The 21,257-nt window shown below is 42.8% G+C and overlaps 1 protein-coding gene across 1 annotated transcript in view; it reads left to right on the top strand.

Annotated features, from left to right (window-relative positions):
• ptprdb (protein tyrosine phosphatase receptor type Db) overlaps positions 1–21,257 on the top strand; it is an 86,408-nt gene that overhangs the window by 18,622 nt on the left and 46,529 nt on the right. Inside the window, exons 2-4 of the mRNA XM_062388459.1 lie at positions 5,490–5,639; positions 17,255–17,400; positions 19,270–19,411. Coding sequence (XP_062244443.1) covers positions 5,555–5,639; positions 17,255–17,400; positions 19,270–19,411 — 373 coding nt within the window. The 5' untranslated portion in view covers positions 5,490–5,554. The remainder of the gene's footprint in view (positions 1–5,489; positions 5,640–17,254; positions 17,401–19,269; positions 19,412–21,257) is intronic.

Below are 21,257 nucleotides of genomic sequence, written 5' to 3'. Positions count from 1 at the left end.
ATTTAAGGGAGAAAATGATTCTGACCAGATTACACTAAGAGCAGGTTGTTGTTCACAAAGTCCAAGCCAAGTAAACAGTAATTTGCACCAAGCTGTTGATAACAAAGTATTGGCAGTGAAACGCTTTTGTTTGCCTCGGAAATATTATAGTCAACTGCAAAAGTCGCATCGTAATCGGTAAGAAATACAGTTGAAATATGAACACCTCTCTCAATAGTACAATATGCGATTTCTTCCATTCAAAAGTTCAAGGAGACAAATTATGCTCATATGTACTCGGAAAGGTTAACATCCTCTAAACTTCAGACTTAATTTGACATTGCTGCAGCACTTCTTTTCAGCCTCTGTCAGACACACTTGTTTTTAGCTCTTGTCTCTCTAAGCCCCTCCTCCATCTACATCCACCTGCTGCTCCCGGGTGCTATAAGAAGGTGGGTGTATCTATATGTGGACGCAGATAACATCTTTATGACAGTATGATGTCATCAGCTACCGTCCCCGCAAACACCTAGTTGTGTGCTTTTTATAAGATCCCTATTTAAAAACATGCTCAGGACTACTTCTTGAGTCTGTTTGAAACATGTAACAGGGGAGATGACACACAACTGTTTTATCACAAGTGTCGTCCTTGCTATTGCAAGTCCAAGTGCTCATTTAGCGATTGACTTTGGTTTTAGGTGGTTTGGTGATGCTTTAGAAATGATAGTGAAACGTAATGATTGAGAGCTGAGACTGAGTCATGATTGGTCAAGCATGTGCATCGATCAGCTCCATCCCCCAAAAGCTACCGAACACGACACTGATTCCAAATGTGCGAAGAGGACTGCATCCGTATCTAGGATATTTTGTTTTCAGTGGATGGAAGTGCAGACATGTTGTTCATCTTTATAAGCAGTCTTGAGTTCAGTTTAAGACTTTAATCACCGTTAACACTGTTAAGTTTAGTGCACTTGACTAGTTCCTTTGACTCTTTAGTACCACAGATTAACCAATGGATCCTCAGTTTTTATGATGTCATCCTGCGTCACCAGAGCTACGTGGATCCACTTGGGGAATCAGACTGACGGCGACTGACGGCAGCTTATGCAGCTGCTGTTTATCCCTTGTGTCACAATGAGAAATAACCGATTATAAACAGTAATAATCAAGACTGCAGCTGGACCTCATGTTTCATAAATAACGACCATCGGGAGGAAACATGAGTATTTTCTAAAACCACATCTGTTTCACCTCTTTTGATGTTTGATTGGTCGGGAAAAATTCCCACGCTCATGGTTAAGCGAGTTCATATGTTGTCATGGTTACCAAATGATCATAATACACAGTGTGCACATCAGCCACAGATTTCTTACAGAGTCAATTTCTTGCCAGTTCACACCAAGGAGACAGATTTAATAACAATTTATCTCTTGGATTTAATATCTTGCACTAACATCCCACATCTGTCGGTATTAATCTCTGTGGTTGGTTCTTTTTTATCCCCCTGTATCCCTCATATAATGTGGAGGGATATGGTTATCAGTACGTCTGTCCGTCCATCCGTCCATCCCTAATCTTTTCATTTCCAGAGCGAGAATTGAAAACCATTCCAGTTTAGAAAAAATGTACTAAATAAAACCTGTTTGTGATTCATATTTTGGGTTATACACAGTGAAAAGGAAATTCAATTCACTGCTGTCGGATCAGCGTTTGAAGTGATTGGTTTGAAAATCCCCTGCAACCATCAGTACGAGGGCTCGACCAGTTTGGAAGACGACATCAGATAACAAATGTTTCAATAGCTCTTGGTTGTTCACCACCTTCCTCACTGGAAAAGAAGGAGGACACAAACCTGGTTTTCACCACTCAGCTTATGTGGCCTGTGAACACTTTGAGGCAACAAGTATAAATTGTCCCTCCTTTCCCATCTCTGTCAGTCTACCAGTGTTTTAACAGGGCAAACACAATAAGTTAATTAGTATGTCTGATTGCATTTGGTGAATCAGCGGTGGGAATATCAAATCAAATTAGGAAACTCAGTGTTCTCTGCCGTGGCGCACGGTTTGCCTTCAGCTATGCTTTTTAGGATCTGTCTTTTGTCTTTGTCTCTATCTTTCTCAATGTCCCTTCCGGCTGTACTATGCCTTCACTTTGTAGTCTATCCCCCCCCCCCAACCTCTCTTATCATCCACCCACACTGTCTTTTTCTACTCTTTACACGTTTTCATCTCTTTCTGTCTTTATATCTTCTTTTTTTTCACCCAGGCTTCCAGGTCTTAAAACTTTATAGCGTCATCTCTAAACTAGGTTTATCTATGGCAGTTAATAATAAACCAGATGTAATAAGCTGTTACACAATAACCCTCGAAATGAGACTAAATAGATAATAGCTGTTAATCCAGTAAACCACCAGTAAACCACCAGTCACTGCAGTTACGGCTAATTATATTGATTAGTATGGATTTGTGTTTCTACTGATGACAACTGGGGCCGGCGTGGTGGTACAGTGGTTAGTACCATTGCTGGGCTCCTGGTTCTAATACCGGTTAGGTTCGGGGTCTTTCTGAGACCGCATGGGTTTCTTTGGATACTTCCTCCCCCAATATAAAGAAACGTGTACTGGGGTTAGGTGAGTTTGACTCTCAAAGGACCAACACTACTAGTTAATATTTTTTATATTTGAATGCGATTGATAATTTTTTAACACATCTAGAGGGTCAACATTTTTACAATTTATCACATTGTCCTGTATGAATTAAAGTAACACTTCATTTTATTTCTTCCTTTAATCCAACTTTTCTATCGTTATAACTTTATCCTCTTCCTCGGTTCTTCTCCTCATCTTCTCCCTCCTGCCCATGTGTCCGTCTGTCTGTCCTGTGGAAAATAATCCCAGTCTGTCACTCTTTGAGTCAGTCTTTGTTCTGTCAGGAACTATCTCAGAGATAAGTGTGACTGACTGCTTCAGGCCTATACAGACAGTGTATAATTGAGTGATCGGGACGAATGTAAGTGAATGGCTTAAAGCTGCCTGTGATCCAGAGCAGCAGCAGCAGAAGCTCAGGCAGTCGGGAGGCTCTTCTGTCGAGCCCTTGGTAATACAAGCCACCACAGCCACCCAGATTACAATGTGGAGACTACCTGATGTGTGTTTGTGCATCTGTGTGTGTGTGTGTGTTTGTGTGGCTCAGGTTCTCTTCTTTTTGTCTGCTTTCCATCCCAGTTCTCTTTTCTTCTCTGTTTCATAGCTCTGTTTACCACCCTGCTTTCCTTTCTCCTCCCTCCACACACCTCATCCCTCGCTATCTCTCTCTGTCTCTCCCCCTCTTCATTAGTCTCCCTCTTTCTCTCTCTCCCACCGTTATCTTAGCTTTTTAATTAACGTGACATGCTGCGAAGTGAGATACTAAATAATGCAAGCTTTTCCAGTGACATTGAATCAGGCCGAGTGATTAGTGGCCTCGCACAAACAAGTGCGCACACAGCCGCATGAACACACACACATGAACACACAAACACACACGCACACGCACATACGCACACACACACACACACATATATACACACATTCCAAAGCAGATAACCTTCTTTAATAGTTCAAAGCCTTTAACCATATTCATTTTTCATCGAATATGTTGACTTTATTCAACAAATAAGCAAATAGTGACTTTATGCCATTTATCAGAGTTTCCAGGAAAATAATAAGTATAGTGCATTATGTAGGGGTCATGGTGCTGTGAGCTAATAATGTGCATAAAGTGGTTGACAAAAAATTAGAAAAATGTATATACTCTGTCCGACAACAAAAATATTCATCAGTTATAAGTAAATTTATAAACTAAAGACAAAGGCCACTTGTAAACTAGCAAAAAAATCGAATAAATACCCGAAGCTAAAGAAAATAGAGAATGAATTGCCACTGTAATTTTCCGGGGGTTGTGGGAAGGTGGGTGAATTCCTTTTACACATACTGTTGGATACTGTAAATCACAGCACAGGGTACTTAATTTGAGCAGGGACAGATCTAGGTTATCCCAAAGCAATTGTTTTGGACCAAACCAAGCGGAAAATCCACAGTGGGTTTAGTTGCTCGCTGCCTTGGCTGCAGGGACGCGATGAGCTCCGGGTTCCAGAGTTCTTCTGCCCCCACCTTCTTTGTTTTTTTTTTAATCAGATGGCTTGTTCAGGAGTGGAGCGGATTAAGACTGCTGCTGCCACTGCTGATGACTCTGTCCAGTTTTAGAAAGCCCACAAATGCATGCACGCACACACAACATGGAGCATGCAGCTGCAAGCACACACACACACATACACACACACACACACACACACACAACGGTTTATATACAAGCAAATTCGGCAGTCACCATGAATATATACATATGCTACAGAGGCATCAACATATGCACGAGCTGCCCCATATGCATGCCCAATCCAGTGCAAGCACAAGTGCACAATACACATGGACACATTGCGTCTCATCGCTCGCTCGCCTCGCAGGGCCTCTCACTCAGGGCTGTCAGTTTCTGGACAGCAGCGGTGATCTGCCATGTCTCATCGTGTCACGTGATTTGAGCGGTGAGATTTCTGACACACAGACTGACGCCTGGTATCTTCTAATGCCAGACACTCACACCAGGCGCCGCAGATGGCCGAGAGACGGATGGATGTCAACGACAGACGGACAGACAGGGAGAGAGAGGGGGAGAGGGGGAGAGTACACAAATCAGACTAAAGTAAAGAAGGGAATTTGAATTTGAAGAAGGAATATTTAGGAAACTGCAAAAAGGAAACTTTCCATATCAGGTGTGAGTAAAGGATGAAAGTGTAAAGAAGAGGAAAGCGCTGGGAGAGGCAGAGGGGGTCAAAGGAAGGAAGTGAGCGAAGGATGAAGGCATGAAGACATTCAGCTGTATCTTGATCCAACACGGTGTGCTACATAGCCCGCAGATAACAGCAGTCAGTCTCCTCCCACTTTAATCTGCCCATCATCCATCAGTCCCTCACTGCAGCCTTCCATCTTAAAGCCATTCACTCTTTCTCATCAATCTGAAATGATGCCGTTTTGACGTGCGTGTGAGACGAGATCGGGAATTGAAGTCCGGCCCGCTTGGTGGATTGTGTAAAAGATCAAAACTGAAAGCAGAAAAATCGAGGACATCGCTCACGTGGGACGAGGGAAAAAAACTTTGGAGAAGCCAACTGATGCTTCTATGCCTAATGTTGGCTTTAAGTTGAAATTCATCAGCTACTTTGTGAACTTTGTACACACGCACACACACACACAGAAACACACCTCCGGCAATGAGTGTATGGTCCTAATGAAGCGAGAAGAGAAGAGGCAGCTGCATAACTGGAGTGTAAGGCCTAGAGGGAACACACGTCTGCGTGCTTGGGTGTGTGTCTGTGTCTGTGTGTGTGTGTGACTATATAATGTCTGAATCTCTCTTAACTTGGAGCTTGGCAGGATGTTAATGTCTATGTCTTCCCTGTCTTCTCTCTCTCCCCAGGTTGTGAGGGCCTGTTTCTATCGTCCTGTTGTACAGTGAGGCAGTGAGCTCACGGTGGATACAGCATGCATGTGTCGACATATCCCATGATGCACTCTGCCAGTCCAGGCCTGCTCCTCCTCAGCTTCCTCTTCCTCGCTGATGCTGACTGTAAGTCTTTTCATTCTCCAACACACACACACAAAGACACACTCCTATATTTTACCTTCCAAACACATCGCTGCTGCCGCGGTTACAAATGCTTTCCACACTACATTAGAGTTTTTGAGAGCCTTTGAAACTTAGAAGATGGAAAACGGTGGTCCTGCTCTGCAGCTGTGTTGTTGAATGGACGGGCAAAAAAAGTGAATGTTTGTTCACGATGGCGCTTTCACCCACAATCACCACCCGGCAAAATGTTGTAAACACTCAAGTCAGGAACAGTTCCACCTCATCGTCGCTCCGAGAAAATAATCCCTCATCATCGATGTTTTACCTTGCTCGTAAACCAAGCAACCAACTGCAGAGTAGACAATCTGCTTCCCGGTAAAGTCGGCATTCACAAGCCTAGTGTACGTGACTGGTCACATGATACATACGGTCTTTCCTCGTTTATAGAGTTCAAATGCCATTTTGAAACGATTATGCATTAGTTTGGATATAGCCACAAACACACACACACACACATGGGTACCTGTGTATAAAGAAGCTGTTGGATTATAAACATAATCTAAATGCACTTGTCGAGAGGACATGGGTTTCTTCAACGCTCCACCCCCTCATATCCCGTCCCTCATGTCTGTGTGTGATGATCTGTACATGTGTGCTAGGAGGCAGGTTTGATACCAGGCCAGCTGTTTTGGTCCATCCCAGTATTTGGCACAGACAGATAGACAGCATATGGCAAATCAGATAATTTCTCCACTGCCTCTGTGATTGTGTCCAACATGTGCATGTGTGTGTGCACGTGTGTGAGATCGCTTATTGGGGCTCGTCCACTGTCTTCCTCTGTGAGCTCATTCAGATTTCAGTTGAGCCCGGTTATTGATTTATTTATTTTTTCAGGCAAACTACCTTTTGACTCTAACTGAAGATAGATAGCAGATGATGAGCAGAAGCTTGAGACGGTTGTTTATATTCTAAATGTTCTTTCCCAGAACCTGCAGATAACAGATAATCCAGGTGTTTAAAACCAGCATATGATGTTTACGCGAGCAAACAGAAGAAACCATTACTGGGATACTCTTGACCCTGAATGACGTCCAAGTCAATTTGTCAGGCTGACGATTAGGATTGATTTGGATTGAGTCTTTGAATCCGATAACACTGTTAATGAAACAGCCGGATTTGTGCTGAGACAAAGGACAAAAGATATGAGAAAAGAAGCGTAGGAAGTCAAAAAGATGGAGTAGACAGAATAATAGAAGAGAAAGAAGAGGATTAAAGAATTCAGTTGTACAGACTCGCCGTGCAGACTATGTATCCATTTACTGTGCCGCCAAACATGGTCTCCTGCCAGGAGTGGGTGGCGATGGTGGCCGCTTGCCAAGAGGTTCCACCATTGTTGTGTTCACAAGAGGCGAGGTCACCGTCTGAGCAGCGCCACTTCCTCATCCTCTGCTGTTGGAAAAAACTGGACCAATTAATAATTCATCATTAAAATGAATGACTAGTTTACTTACATTAACCCAAATGTTTCCAGCAATGCTCAATCCCCACCTAAACAGATACAGTAGGCAGGAATTAGACTTCTAGAACTATTGGCATGAGTTGAATATAAAATAATCCTGTAATCATCTGATTGTACAAATTGTTGTTACCTTACCCGAGGATTGGCCCTTTGTATTTAAATAGTTTATGTTTACAATGGGAGCGGGTCCTCTCTAATAAAGACCTAATTGAACCTCACCTACTAAAGCAAATTGAAGGCTAGCAGTGCAGGGTGAGGTGAAGGGGTATTCAGCTGCAACATGCAAACTCACTCACTAAATTTGACACAATCACCCTTTAAGTGTCGCCTGCTAGCTTTTTCACGATTACCAACCCAAGCTGTAATAGCAAAAACAAATAGTAACTGAGTAATAATTGTGTTTAGTTGGAAAAAAAAAATGGCTTCTTCAATGTAAATGTGCTGTGGTAAATTACAGAATGAATGCAAAGCAGAGGCAACATGAAGCCAGTACAGTGTGGTCTGCAGTGTTGTTCCAAGCTCATGGTCGTGGGATACTGAACATATATCAACACCAACCACACACACACACACACACAAACACACACACACACACACACACACGCACGGTTTGCAATGTTTTAAAGGTACACATTCACACAGAGCCCAGTCCACAATCCACTCATGTATTCCCCTCGATCTCGTGCCCTCCAGTCTTCAGTGTGAGTTTCGGGGTCGCCCAGTTAAGACCCACTCATCCATCAAAACGACGATGCTCCCAAACTTCCTCTGTGAGGCTAAGAGGAGCAGCACAGATGCAACGGGGTGGAAGTGATTTTGCAGTTTGTCTCCTCTGTCTATGTTTTTTTCTCTCCCCCCCGCCTTCGTCTCATAGCTCTTTTCTTTGCCCGCTCTCCACCTCTTCTCGACACAAACACATAATCTGTAGAGAAAGGAGGGACAGAGGGCTTCAGGGGGGAAAGGGGAGGAAAGGCTCTTCTTTTCTCCTCTTATCTCCGTGTGTTTGACGTGCAGTGCCTCTTTTAATATCAACAGCGGGGGCTCGGAGATTTGGATGTTAAGAATTCAAACAGGCTGCAGGGACACTGACATCTTTGGCGCTCATCTCGTGTCGCCGTGTTTTGAAATGTTAAACGTACTCCAAAAAAAAAGCAGCTTTTAGTTGGGGCTTCACCCAAAGTTCACAGCGAAATGAATGGAATACATTATAAGCCTAATAGGTTGATACAAAGGACAGGCCACAAAGTTTATGTCAGGACAGAGATAGTACCCTTATTACATTTTGATGCGGATCCATTGCAGGATAGGGCGTTTTTTTTAATAATTTTAACCATTTTTCCAGGGAGTAATTTATGGATCTTGATAAAAAAATCTGGCATATTTAACACCATCATCACATTCTTTTTACACAATTGCTCCCACGTCGACACTACTATGGGTATTAAGATGCAGTCAGTTGGAACAGTTACTCCTGTGCATGGTTGGAAACCTTGGATGACACTGCACCATATGTGCATCCTGCACACAACCACTGGTGCAAACAATGCAAGCAGTGCACTGATTTTTTTTTTCCAGATTCTTCCTATTTTACTCCCGTTTTCTCTCCACCTCCATCTCGCCACCATGTCTCTCAGTGAGTTTGTGTGCGCGTGCGTGCATATGACATGTATCTGGTGGATTAAGAGTAATGCCCTGATCCTGTCACAAACTAGGCCACTGCTCCGTGTACACAGCGAGAGGCTCTGCGCGAGGAACTGAATCCCTCCGTGTGTCAGTCAGGGCGACAGGACACTATGCAACAGCATGGGGACATGGGTGGGGGGCGGGGGGGTTAGGGGGGTTGTCTGCTGACCCTCATGTCCTCCCAAAATCAACAAGCTGTCGGCCCTACCCTTCATCCAGCTTGGAAGTAACTATGTAGAGTTCCAGCACAGCTCCTTCTTCGGGGACTAGGGGAGATCTTGCTGAGTTGCAGCCCGGTGCTTTAGTAAGCAGACTGTGTATTTTCAAAGTGGTTTAGGATTCTGCGGAGGGTGGCTCTTGGTAATGTGAGACCCTCAGCTTGTATCAAATCATTTATGTTCTATAAACGCTCTGCTTTTCCAGGTGTCCCCATCCACAGAGCTTGATGTAAAAAACCACAGGCACATCGATAAAAGACCTGAGCTATTCCGTACCAAAAAATGTGACCTTTTCCAACGTGACATGTTCGGTCGTGTGCAGTGGAAACACAGCACTTTCTCATGTGATGACTGATAGACTCGTCAACATTCAGACATGTTGCCTGCACAGGTATGGCCCACAGGCTGACTGGAGTCTGAAAAGTGATCGGACGATGACAGTACCACTGCTCTTACTTACGTTTTGAAGCCCCTGAGCAAGGCACCAGTTGTCAAGGGCTTAGACAAGAGCCGTCTTTGGTTACCTTTACGTTTTTTTCATTTAGCTTCCCCTCAGGTGCTGAGTTCAAGGGTTAAAGTTGCCAAAATTAACCTTTTCTTTCACAACAAGATCCCACTTTACGAATAGAGAATTCTTAAGCAATTTTTTCATGTCCATAGCATGCTGTTTAGTATTTATTTAAATCGACGTTGTCATGTTTTTAATGCTAACTGCAATGTGCAGTGCACGTGTTAAAGACCCAACAGCTGCACACAATAAAGATTATTTCATTGAGTGGCAATCTAACATACATGTAATACAGTTTCCCAAAGAGTAGAGGCTTATGAGTAAGGATTTGTGTGTAGTGACATACATGTGCCCTTGTAACTATGTTTGTAGTCGTCTGTTTTATATGTATGTAAATGTGCATGCCTGTGTAGTGCTCAGGGTGGACAAGAGATTAGAATGCGATTAGTATCTGGTTCCGTGAGCTCCACGTCACTTTTGTAGCTGATGGATGAGGCACCGTGAGTTTTCACTGGAATGAGATAAAGTGGCAGGGTCAAACAGTTCAAAGGTTTGTGGTCCGGGGACGGTGTGAAACCGAATCAAGCAGTTATTTTCTTGGATGGATCCTGTTTCTTGTCTGTGATTGATTGGTATTCCCTAACTCATTTAAAGCGCTAAGAAAAAAGCAGAGATCCTTTTCACCCATAACTGCAGTATGAAATGTCAAAATGTCAAATCATACTGAGACTTCAAGCGAGTCACAAGTCAGCCCCCTTTCACACTGTCAGATAAAGTCAACATCTGGTCTTGGTAGGGTTAGGATGAAGCACTGAGTCTAATCTCCTGTGGGCTGGGTCGTGATGATCAAATGACCAATATTCTGCCAGTGGTACGCTGGTCAACACACTGGTCAACTATTTCATTCCCATTCATTTTTTTCTTCCAGTTTTTTTGTTACATTTTTCCCCGAAGACTTTAAAAAAAATAGAGCAAAGACAGTTCTTTCAGAAGTCTGTAAAGGAATAGTTCAACACTTTAGAGCAAAGTGAAGCTGTCACCCAGATTAGCATTGTGATTAATTCAATACATTATTTTGTTTATTGACAAAGAGTAACAAATGTATATTCTTAGGTGGATTATATTCGTGTTGGCTATCTTGTGTTATGTTTGTGTTGGTTAACCAGTCATAAAACCACAAAGTGATCATTTTATACGAAAGTTTCTGTAATACTTAAACAAATTAGATATAATGTGTACGTTTCAGAGATGCAGAAAGACACTGATACAAATTCCAGCCCCATGAAATGCTTACGAAACTGCCAAAAAGGTCATGATCACTGATCCAATACCAAGTCCTTAGAGTAGATTAGATTCATCAAAATAAAAGCGAAATTTTCTTTTTCAGTGTTTATCTATTAAACTAAATCTGTTGTGATAATACAGAATAGTCTTCAGCAACGTTGAGTCAGGGAAACACAGGAACCAAGCTCAACTCTAATCGCAATGCCCTTTCATTTCCTCATTTCTAATTCACATGGCACTTATCAAGTTAACTTATTTTCATCACTATCTTAATAATTCATGGTGTATTTTCTGGAATAATTTATCATATTGTGTTAAAATTCAGCTCCGGTGAGAACTCGCCAGCTCCTTCTCATCCGGAATATGACAACAGCTCCTAATTTAAATGCTTGACGACCTCTTTCCATCAACTCCTGTGCAAATATCTCTCCACACGAGGCGACAGAAATGGGTCACATCACAAACATTTTCATAAATCATATGCACACAAAATGAAGATGCCAATCTCTGTTATTATTTTAACTGGTTGCCGGCGGTGCTGGCCTCATGAGTTTAGTAGGCTTCATATTCTGGAATGAGGGCATAGCTCACACCTTTGAGTGTAGTCTCAAGCTCAGTTTGTAGCACGGCGACCTGCCGGGCCCTTAAAAAGTTCTCCATGGTTATCTATTAACGTCAATCCTTGAGTGAGACGGATTAGTCCGCGCTGATGAGAAAGAAAATGAAGCCCTCTCCACTTGTCCTGCATCACTGGCCCTCAGCGGTGAGGCTATTAGCAACTAGCATAGCTGTGCGCCCATCCGCGACTAACAGGATCCGACCAGTGCTAGCTTAGCACTATAACCTAGCAGGTAGTGAAAGAGGCCCTTGGATAGCGTTAGCTTAGCTGTAGCATAGTTGACCAGTGGTCCGTGAGTAACGCGCTGAGACCGACGCTGAGAAAACCCTCTGTTCATCTTCACGGGGAGCCAGCACTGACCCAGTAAAGCTGTGTACCCCAGTCGGTGTCCCATGTGTTTCTAATGACCTGTATATACAGAAGACCCCATTTGATTAAATCCTCCTCTTGTGTTTCTAACAAATTAACCCTGATTAACTCACCATTAGTCGGACCCTGGAGCAGCTATGGGAGGCAAGTGGCATGCTAATTGGACACGCATTACTAAGGGCAGTAGAAGTGCATTTTATCCTATGCTAGTGTAAAAATGAGGTTGTTGAATTGATGCTTGGAGACATCAGCTGGGTGTTTGCCGATCTATACGCTGCAATGACGTGCTACATGCAAATCACAAGAATCACAGTTTTTATGTAATACATTATTTGAAATGAATCAGGTGATGCTCCAGATTTGGTTTGGATGGAGACTTAAACCAGTTTATCCTTAAGGTGAAGTGACACCAAAGGTTATGGCTCGTAATTCCATTTTCTATTTACACCGAAGGTTTTCTGGGGCAGTATAGGACAATCGCTGTCTCTCTGCGTTTATTGGCCTCAGTAATCCAATTTCATTTCCAGCAGCAGAAAGCGAGCAGCTGATAATTTGCTCTTAATGTGTCGGTTTGATGTTAATGTGTTTTAAGTTATGTTCCTGGCCAGCTGCCCGCCCAGTCTTGAGGGTGACTATCATGGCCCTGGCTCAGGCCCTGATATTGGCCTCATTCCTCAACTTGTCTGACAAGCCTGACTCAGTTCTCATTTGGGGAGTCATCAGCTATCCACCCCCCCGCTACATGCAACACTATGCTGCTGGATCTTTCCCTGGCAAAGACTCTAGAATGCTCATTACATGCCTAACGACATGACACACACAGGGAAATGTGAGGCGCAAGCACAGATGCTTGGCAAGTTGTACCAACAACCAGAGCGGCCTTTTCAGATGTGATCAAAACTTCCAACGCACAGACACAAAGACTCACACAAAAGAAATTCGTGCACACAAACATACGTCCGCACAAATCCAGGATCATTACGAACGTGTGCCAGGGTGATGCGCCTCGTATCGATCAGATCGGGAAGTTCAATAACCATTTATCTGTTTCTTCCTCTGAGGGATGTTCCCCTATTCAACAGTAGCCGAAATAGCCACACACACACACACACACACAAAAACATGCATACACACATACACATCAGCGTATAGGATTAACCACCATTAATGTGTGGGCTTCCCCATCTGCTCCTTTTAGTCAAAACCATTGTCTTTTCCTGATGAAACCTCGGCTTTGTTATCTTATATTCTTCATATTTTATTCTTCCTCAGTAATCCTGCATCTCAGAGCTTCTGTTTTACAATTTGATCCTTTGTCGAGCGGATCCGCTCTGTGCTGTGGAATCCTTTTTGTTGACTTGATTTATTTGGATGGGCCTGTCTGCCTCATGATTTATTTCGCATCAGAACAGATAAGTGATTAAAGGCACACAAGATAAGACCAGAGGGCATACAAATAGCTGCATTTTTCAAAGATTTGACTCTTTCATTATATTTTTTTATGGAAATCAATGCAGTCAGAGAGCAGAATGACTCTCTCTAGAACATTAAATTAAATTTAATCATACATGAAACATTTCCCTCTAATTCCTTAAATCTAACTTGTGGAATCCTAAGGATTAAATGCTTATTTCACTCATATGTACAGATGTCTACATATGATATAGAGAAAAAGTAATTCTTAGATTAAAAAAATTCTAAAATTGAATGAGAAAAATACACAATATTAAGAGATTAAACATACATTTCTAACTTTTTTATCGTAATTTACGACTTAAGTCTCATGAATTTTCAACTTTTTTCTCGTGATATTACAACCTTATTTTTGTAATATTAAAATGTTATGATTTTCGAGTTTATTCTTGTTAAATGTTGTTAACATAAAACACATATAAGCCCTATTCGCTGTTTAATTTTACCTGTTTGTCTTTCTAAATATATAAGTCCCATTCTTTGATTCTTAGATTAGACACACTCCCTGAAATTTGTTCCAGCACCGGTTCTTAAACTCAATCTCTCTCTCAGTCTGTCCCTGTAAGTGAGGACAGAGGCCTGCCAACTACATGTCCCTGAAGTCTCATTTAGCCTTGCTATTTGTACCACTCTGCAGAAAATCCATTTGTCTCATTATGGTTTCTAGGTTCATGTTAGGTGAGTTTAACCAAAGATGTTCATCAGCATAACAAAATATAATGCAGATGTTGGTTGAGAAGCACAGCTGTCTGCTCTCTTTCCACTTGTATGTAATGCTTGTATGAAAATTCCTGATCCAATCAGATTTTTTCCATTATAGGGCGCAATCTTTTCTGTTGTGCCTACAGGTGCTTCTTCTGTATCAATGATTTTCAAAATGCCAAATAGAGGTGAAGACCATCTCTCAAAGTTTATCACGCATCTTCAGCCGTGACTCGAAAGTGGTCCAGAGAGAGGAGCTGACTTTGTAATCCCTGCCATCTGTTGTGGAGATCTGAATGGCAACATTATGTAGGCCACCCTCCATCCACCACACACACACACAAACGCACACCAGAGGGAAAGATTGGCAGCGTCTAATTCCATCTAAATCTCTCTCCGTGGACCCAGTTAGTATTTTCCCCTCACTTCCATCTTGGGTCATAATAGGGAAGAGGAGGGAGGCGGCAGAGGCGACATGCAGAGTGAAGCAGTGACCGCTGCAATGCTACCGCCGATAGCACGTCATCATTTTTTACTTCAAATATGAAATAATAAACTTGCACGCATCGCTTTCCTCCCCCCTTAACTACGGCAATTATCCAAGTGCCTCTGAGCATGAACCCGCGCCTCCACCCCCACCCTGGACCAAATGTCAATGCTTAATCCCACCAAGCAGCACGGCCAAAAGACCCTGATGATCTTGGAAAAAGACTGAACAGTTTGGACATAGAGAGAGGGAGGGAGCAAAAAAAGAGGAATGGGATAGGAGGAGAACAAGGCGGAGGATTTGGGGGGAAAAGTGAGTGAAAGAGATGGAAAGAGGGGACAAGCGAAAGGGGTTGAGAGCACAAAACGAGAGGGGAGAAGAGGAATAAAAAAGAGAAGGGGAATTGCAATAGAGAGTCGGGAGAAGTGTGTGGAGCATACGGTTGCACCCCCTCCTCCTCATTAAGTCAGTCAATGTGACAGGACGACTTATGTAACACCCCAGAGATGGAGGGAGGAGATGGAGAAAGAGAAACAAGGAGGAGGATGAAAGTGGGAGCAAGAGGAGCAGCTGTGGAGGAGGAGGAAGGGGGTGAGGAAGCGATTCAGTGCCGAAGAATTAGGAGTGGGGCAGAGAGATAAAGGGGTGAAATTTGTGAAAGCGAGAACCTAAGACTTTTAAACAGCAGAGAAATGAAGAGTGAGGGGAGAGAGCGATAGAGAGAGAGAGAGATATAGATAGAGAGATGGAGAAATAAAGAGGGAAAGATAAAAAAGCAATTGAAAGATCTACCGTGCCTTTTAGCATGGCCCTGCTGGCTTTACACTTTTCATTTGTTTTGTGGGAGAGAGATTAGCAAAAGGATTAAGAGAGCGATTCTCCCACTCCTCATTCTCTCTCTCTCCCTCTCTCTCTCTCCCTCTCTCTCTCTCTCCCTCTCTCCCTCTCTCCCTCACTCCCTTACTCCCTCTCTCTCTCTCTCTCTCTCTCTCTCTCTCTCTCTCTCTCTCTCTGATGAGCACTCCCACATTTGCTCACTCACTCATGCATCACATACATGGACAGTGGTATGCCATGTATGAACCGGCTATACGTGCATGCAGTAACTAAAATATAAGGGGCTAAAACTCACTAATATTTTTGTTCTCTTTATTAATCTGACATGATCATCTTTTTATGTTCGATAAGAAAAACACATATTGGGTCCGGGGCATTTCAAAGAGTTTAACCTATATCACAGATCATGAATGCAGAAGGAGATTTTCCGAGTCCGACACATTCACAACAAACAGAATATGTGCTCAGATGAGGGCTGACATCTGGGCAGAGCCTCAGGAGGTAGGGCATAGTGTAGGAATTCTGTTACGGAAATCACGTGGTTTTGTCTACGGCAGATCCGGCTGTGTTCTCGCTGAGGCTCACTGACAAGGGGAGTAAAAGTTGTGGACATTTTCCTGAGCAACTGACTCGGACATTTGTGTTCTCACATACAGTCCATCGGGATAAATCCAGGAGAATATCCTATTCAGTGCCGGTCTGAGAGAGGCTGTATGCACACACACACACACACACACACACACCTACTCCTTCTCTCTCACACGCATGCACACACTCTCTTGTATTCAGTCCTTGAGGTAGAAGTGCCAGTGAGATGCGGAGGTGATCGGGCAGCTTGGGGCTCTCTGACCATGTTTGCCAGTACATCTGGCTCATTCCCTCTCTATCTCTCTCGCGCTCTCACCTCCCGCTAGTCCTCCTATCGGCCTTCACTTCTGTTTTTCATGCTTTATCTCTTACTTGCCCTCTCCATCTGTCTCTCTCACTCATTCTCTTTATCTCACCCGCTCCTCTGTTCTGCTGTGCCCACTCTTTCAGCGCCCTCTCTTTTCCTCTCCTTCTCTGAAAAGCTCCGCTTTTCTCCCTCTCTCCCTCCCTCCATTTAAACAGCAAAAAGCAATTTCTCTCCCTTTGTCAGGGCGGATGGCAGTAAGCCCTTAAGTAGGGATTTTCTGGTTTGGCTGGAATGCCATTAGGCGAGCTGGCTGTGACGTGCCATGACTGACGTGCCGCATCTTTCTGATGTCGTGATGTCACAATCCACCGGCGGCTATGGCTATGATATTGTTGGCGTCCCCGCAGAGAGGGGTTTTAGTGGTCATGTCAGCAGTAAGTCTTCATAAATCCTTTATGGTACAGAAATATTAAGCTTCTTTGGTGACACAGGGACACAGGGAAACAACATTGGTGGCACGTGCACACACATGTATGGGAAAAAAGAGACCCATGCACAACTGAACCGAAAAACAGATGTAGGTGCACGTCTACTCCAAAAATGGGTGCACCTTGTAACACACGAGCACACCAAACCAGCTGTGGTGCTCCACGACGTTCTTCTGTTTTAATTTAAATTTTTGAAATAAACACAGTGACAAAACAGACACACACACACACACACACACACAGTTACGGGAATGCAAGATGTTAAGGGTTAAGTGCATTAACACTAGACTAACACAATAATGTATTACACAATATGTATATGGGAAGAAGACAAACTGATGGTGACGTGCAGGCTTATGTAGAGCAGTGAGTAACTCATCCATCAAAATGTCTTCAGCTCCTGTGGCTTCAAACACACACACACACACACACACACACACACACACACACACCCACACACACACACACCCTGAAACACAACAACTCTGGAAGTTTGAACTTGACCTAACTTTTCCATTGCATCTTCCATACAGCACCTCCCAGATTCACGCGAACCCCAGAAGACCAAACAGGAGTCCAGGGGGGAGTGGCTTCCTTTGTGTGCCAGGCCACAGGGGATCCGCAGCCCAAGATTGTCTGGAACAAAAAAGGCAAAAAAGTCAGCAACCAGAGATTTGAGGTATGATTCCGTGATATATGAAGAAACTCATAACCTTGTACTGCCGATGATTCCTGCCCATCCTCAGAAAATAGAATGGGAATGGGTTAGGGGGTAGAAATAATGCACTGGTGTCTGTTTTCTTGTTATTATTTTCTTTTGAAGCCTTTTTTCACATGCAGACAGTTTGACCTGAAGTTGACTTGATCTTAAAGGGTCATTTATTTGTAATCTCAATTAACATTAAACAGAGGGGATGAGGTTCATATACTGTTCTTGTGCACAACTAGTCCTTTAAAAAGGTTTTCAGGCCAAGCAATTTATTCTCAATTTGGAGAACTTACTGCAAATTTGTTGTGTGTGTTACCAAACTAAATATTGTGAGACAGGAGACATGGAAGGCAGTTTTAACTTTTAAAGTGAGGAAGGCATAATTTCGCCTTTTGTATCAGCCAATCAATCGATCAATTATCAAGATAACGTGAGCTGATGATGTTTTATTTTGTAAAATATCTTGCGATGTATTCCAGGAACCCGTTGGTGTAATCTTTGTAAAGTCTACACATGTCAAACCTGATGTTGTGCCCAGCTTTTTTCTAGATCCATATTGCACAGTGTGACCTGCACAAAACTTCAAATGAAACATCCGTAAAGCGACTTAAATGAAACAGAGTCATCACTAATGCTCTTAGTTACCCCACTGCTCTGTCTCTGATGACAAATTAGAGCGTCTGCTGTGTTGCTGCCGCTCATTACTGCGATGAAAGATGACATTTAAGTCAATAATGAGGACTGTGTTTTGTGTTGGGTACAATGGACCAGGCCCTTTTATTCTGGGATTACACGAGCACCGGCCACCTGTTTTTTCTTCATTTGAAAACACAGCCGCGTGAAACGCTATCTACTCTCGTCTCTTTCATATGTCAGATGATGCCCTGGGCTACAGTGTAGGAGATTCTTATATGATCAGCCTTATTAGTTTCCTGAAGGCTCTAACCTTTGCTATATTCTCTCACCTCACCACTCAGATGGAGATGTTGAACCAGCCTCTCCCCTCCACCCAGTCAGTGTCACCCTCAGCTCAGGGTGCTTTTCCACTTTAATAAGTCGAGTTTCCTCCCAGGTTTAAGTTCATCTCAGTCGGATTCCTGTTTGTGATTAAATCACTCGGGGAGATATTTTATTTTTTAATCTATCACATATAAGCTCCAGCTACCTGCTGCTGTACACTTCCCTCTGCTGTCCTGTCGGTCAGGAGCGACTGTGGGATTTATTTTTATTGGATTTCAGTCAAAAGAAACCTTCTCTGAATCCAAAATCCAGATCTGCTACAAGCATGAATTAATCTCATGCAAGAGCATTTCTGATGCACAAGGCAGTCATTCTGAACGATTGGAAGTTACAAAACATGAAACCGGCTCTGTCCCCTCAGCAAATCTGCCTCCATCCATACATCAAAGCTAGGAAAAGGCACTGAAGGTAAAATTAATACCAGATAGCAAACAGCAAAAAGCAGTAAGGGCCCAGTGCTGCAGCCAATCCTTTCAACTGTCCTGCTGCTAATATTATCTGTTCCACATTGCAATATTTTAAAACGGGTTGAATATAGAGGAAGCTCCAAAAAAACTTTTAATAGCTCATGTTTGGTATAATGGATTATGGCTTCTTTAAGAAACAGTTACTTACGAGCATCTATAGCACTCGTTGAAAGTTGTGTTTCTGGCCTCCTGAGAACCTCCAATATTAACTCTCCTTCATGTTCAGTTTTGGTGTCCACCTGCTTTTGGTGAGACAAAAAAAACTCAACTTCATTGATATGATATGAAAATGCTACATAATAAAATGATATATCCTAGCCACTCCCATATTGTTTTTTTTCCCCAATAACAGGTAATAGAGTTTGACGATGGCTCCGGCTCTGTCCTGAGGATCCAGCCTCTGAGGACCCCGAGAGATGAGGCTATTTACGAATGTCACGCCTCCAACTCCGCAGGAGAGCTCATTGCTTCCACCAAACTGAGTGTGCTACGAGGTCAGTGTGAACACACACACACAAATGATATGTTTGCATCTAGCTGTCAAGAGCACATTTTTTAAATAACTGTAGGTAAAAAAAAAGTAAAAGCTGATTGCATTTCATCACTTTATTGTAGCTTCTTTCATTCGGCATTCACAATGTACACATTCAGTACTTAAGAGCTGCAGTTACAGTCAATTAAAACGCTGCATTTTCCAAACAAGTTCATCTGTAATAAAAGGAATTCATAAATACATAATGACTTATTGACACAGCTTTAATCATGACATATCAATCAATCAAATTGTATTTGTATAGCTCTTATTCACCAATCACAATTCATCTGACAGGGCTCATATATGCTTTCATATTTTATATAAATGAAATAAGAAGTAGTTATTTCTTAGATTTCTGTGGTCAGGAATAAACCTTAAAGTGTCATTAGTGTGATAATAGTTGTGTGTGTAATCACTTTTGTGATTTGTGTTATCAATCATTCATTCACTTTTTATCCTCTACAAATGGACACTGCATATGAGGGGTAATCCTTTGTGCTGACAACTACAGTATAAGGTGTTAAAATATCTTTAAGTAATGGTTTGTTCTTTTCCAAATGCTGGATTTGCATCCGTAAGAAATACTTTTAAATAAAAGGTTCAGCCATCTTCAGCTCCTCATAAATTCCCATTGATAAAGTTGAAACTTTAGCTCAAAGCTCCTCTCGGCGGCACAGAAGATCTTTTATCCCCATGTAGATAAATATATATAAATATGCAAGTGGAAGCTCAGGTCCACCGCAGTCGATGGTTCTATTAGTGTTAGCAAAAGTCCATTAATGCAGATAGTGATGTTAGTGTTAGTGGAGTCCATTAGGAGAACATTATGTACCGGTAGTTTGAAGCTTGAGAGTGTCTTAGTGAGTGAGGCTGTTCGAGTGTGGATAATCACATTGCCTGTCTTTACAGTATGTGCTCATGGGGAAAGGACATGAGGCCTGTTGTTCTACCATATCCTCTCGCTCGCTCGCTCTCCCTCCTCGTTTCTCTCTGAGGGGAAGTAATAACACAGTCTACAGTTCTTCCTCCCTGCTCTCTCTTTCTCTTTCTGTCTAGTCTGTGTTTTTGTCTCCACAAATTCACTTCCTCCTACTTTCTCTTAATTTCGCTTATGTGCTCTCTCTCTCTCTCTCTCTCTCTCTCTCTCTCTCTCTCTCTCTCTCTCTCTCTCTCTCTCTCGCTCTCTCTCTCTATCATTTTATGCACTCTCCTCCTTTCCTGTGTCTCGCTCTCGTCTCTGTCGCTCCACACGCTCTTAGGTCCACTTCACAGCAGCCTCTAAATTATTCACATCGGACCACTCTTTGCATCTTCTTTGCTGTTCTGCTCCATCCATCCAGAATTTTCCCTGCGTCACATGGTTCTATGTACATGTAAATGTGTGTGTGTGTTTGTGTGTGTGTGTGTGTGTGTGTGTGTGTGTGTGTGTGTGTGTGTGTGTCAGTGTGTGGGTCCCTCAGTTGCGCATACGGATGTGTATGCTCTCCTGCTTAAGTGTCTCTGCATCTATTTTTGATCCTTCCTTCCTCTCTTGATGGAAGCTCCCATTCACTTGTCTCTGATCTTTCCTTTATCAAAAACATAACCACTCTTAGGAGCACACACAGGTGAACACTGACACACAGATCCTCAATCTAAGTCAGTCTTTATGTAGTGATTAGCCTCTTTCTACTCCTCTGAGGAGTCATTGTGTTGTGGATGAATAAGAGGCCACCTGGGAGTAGCTAATAGCCCCTGATAGATTGTCAGGCCAAATGTCAGTTGCCAAGTACACACACACACACACATGTGCACATTCACAGGAG

Source organism: Platichthys flesus, chromosome 5 (assembly GCF_949316205.1).
Source record: "Platichthys flesus chromosome 5, fPlaFle2.1, whole genome shotgun sequence".
Classification (NCBI taxonomy): domain Eukaryota; kingdom Metazoa; phylum Chordata; class Actinopteri; order Pleuronectiformes; family Pleuronectidae; genus Platichthys; species Platichthys flesus.
Note: the sequence above shows the minus strand (reverse complement) of the source record. Positions and strands in the feature narration are given on the sequence as shown.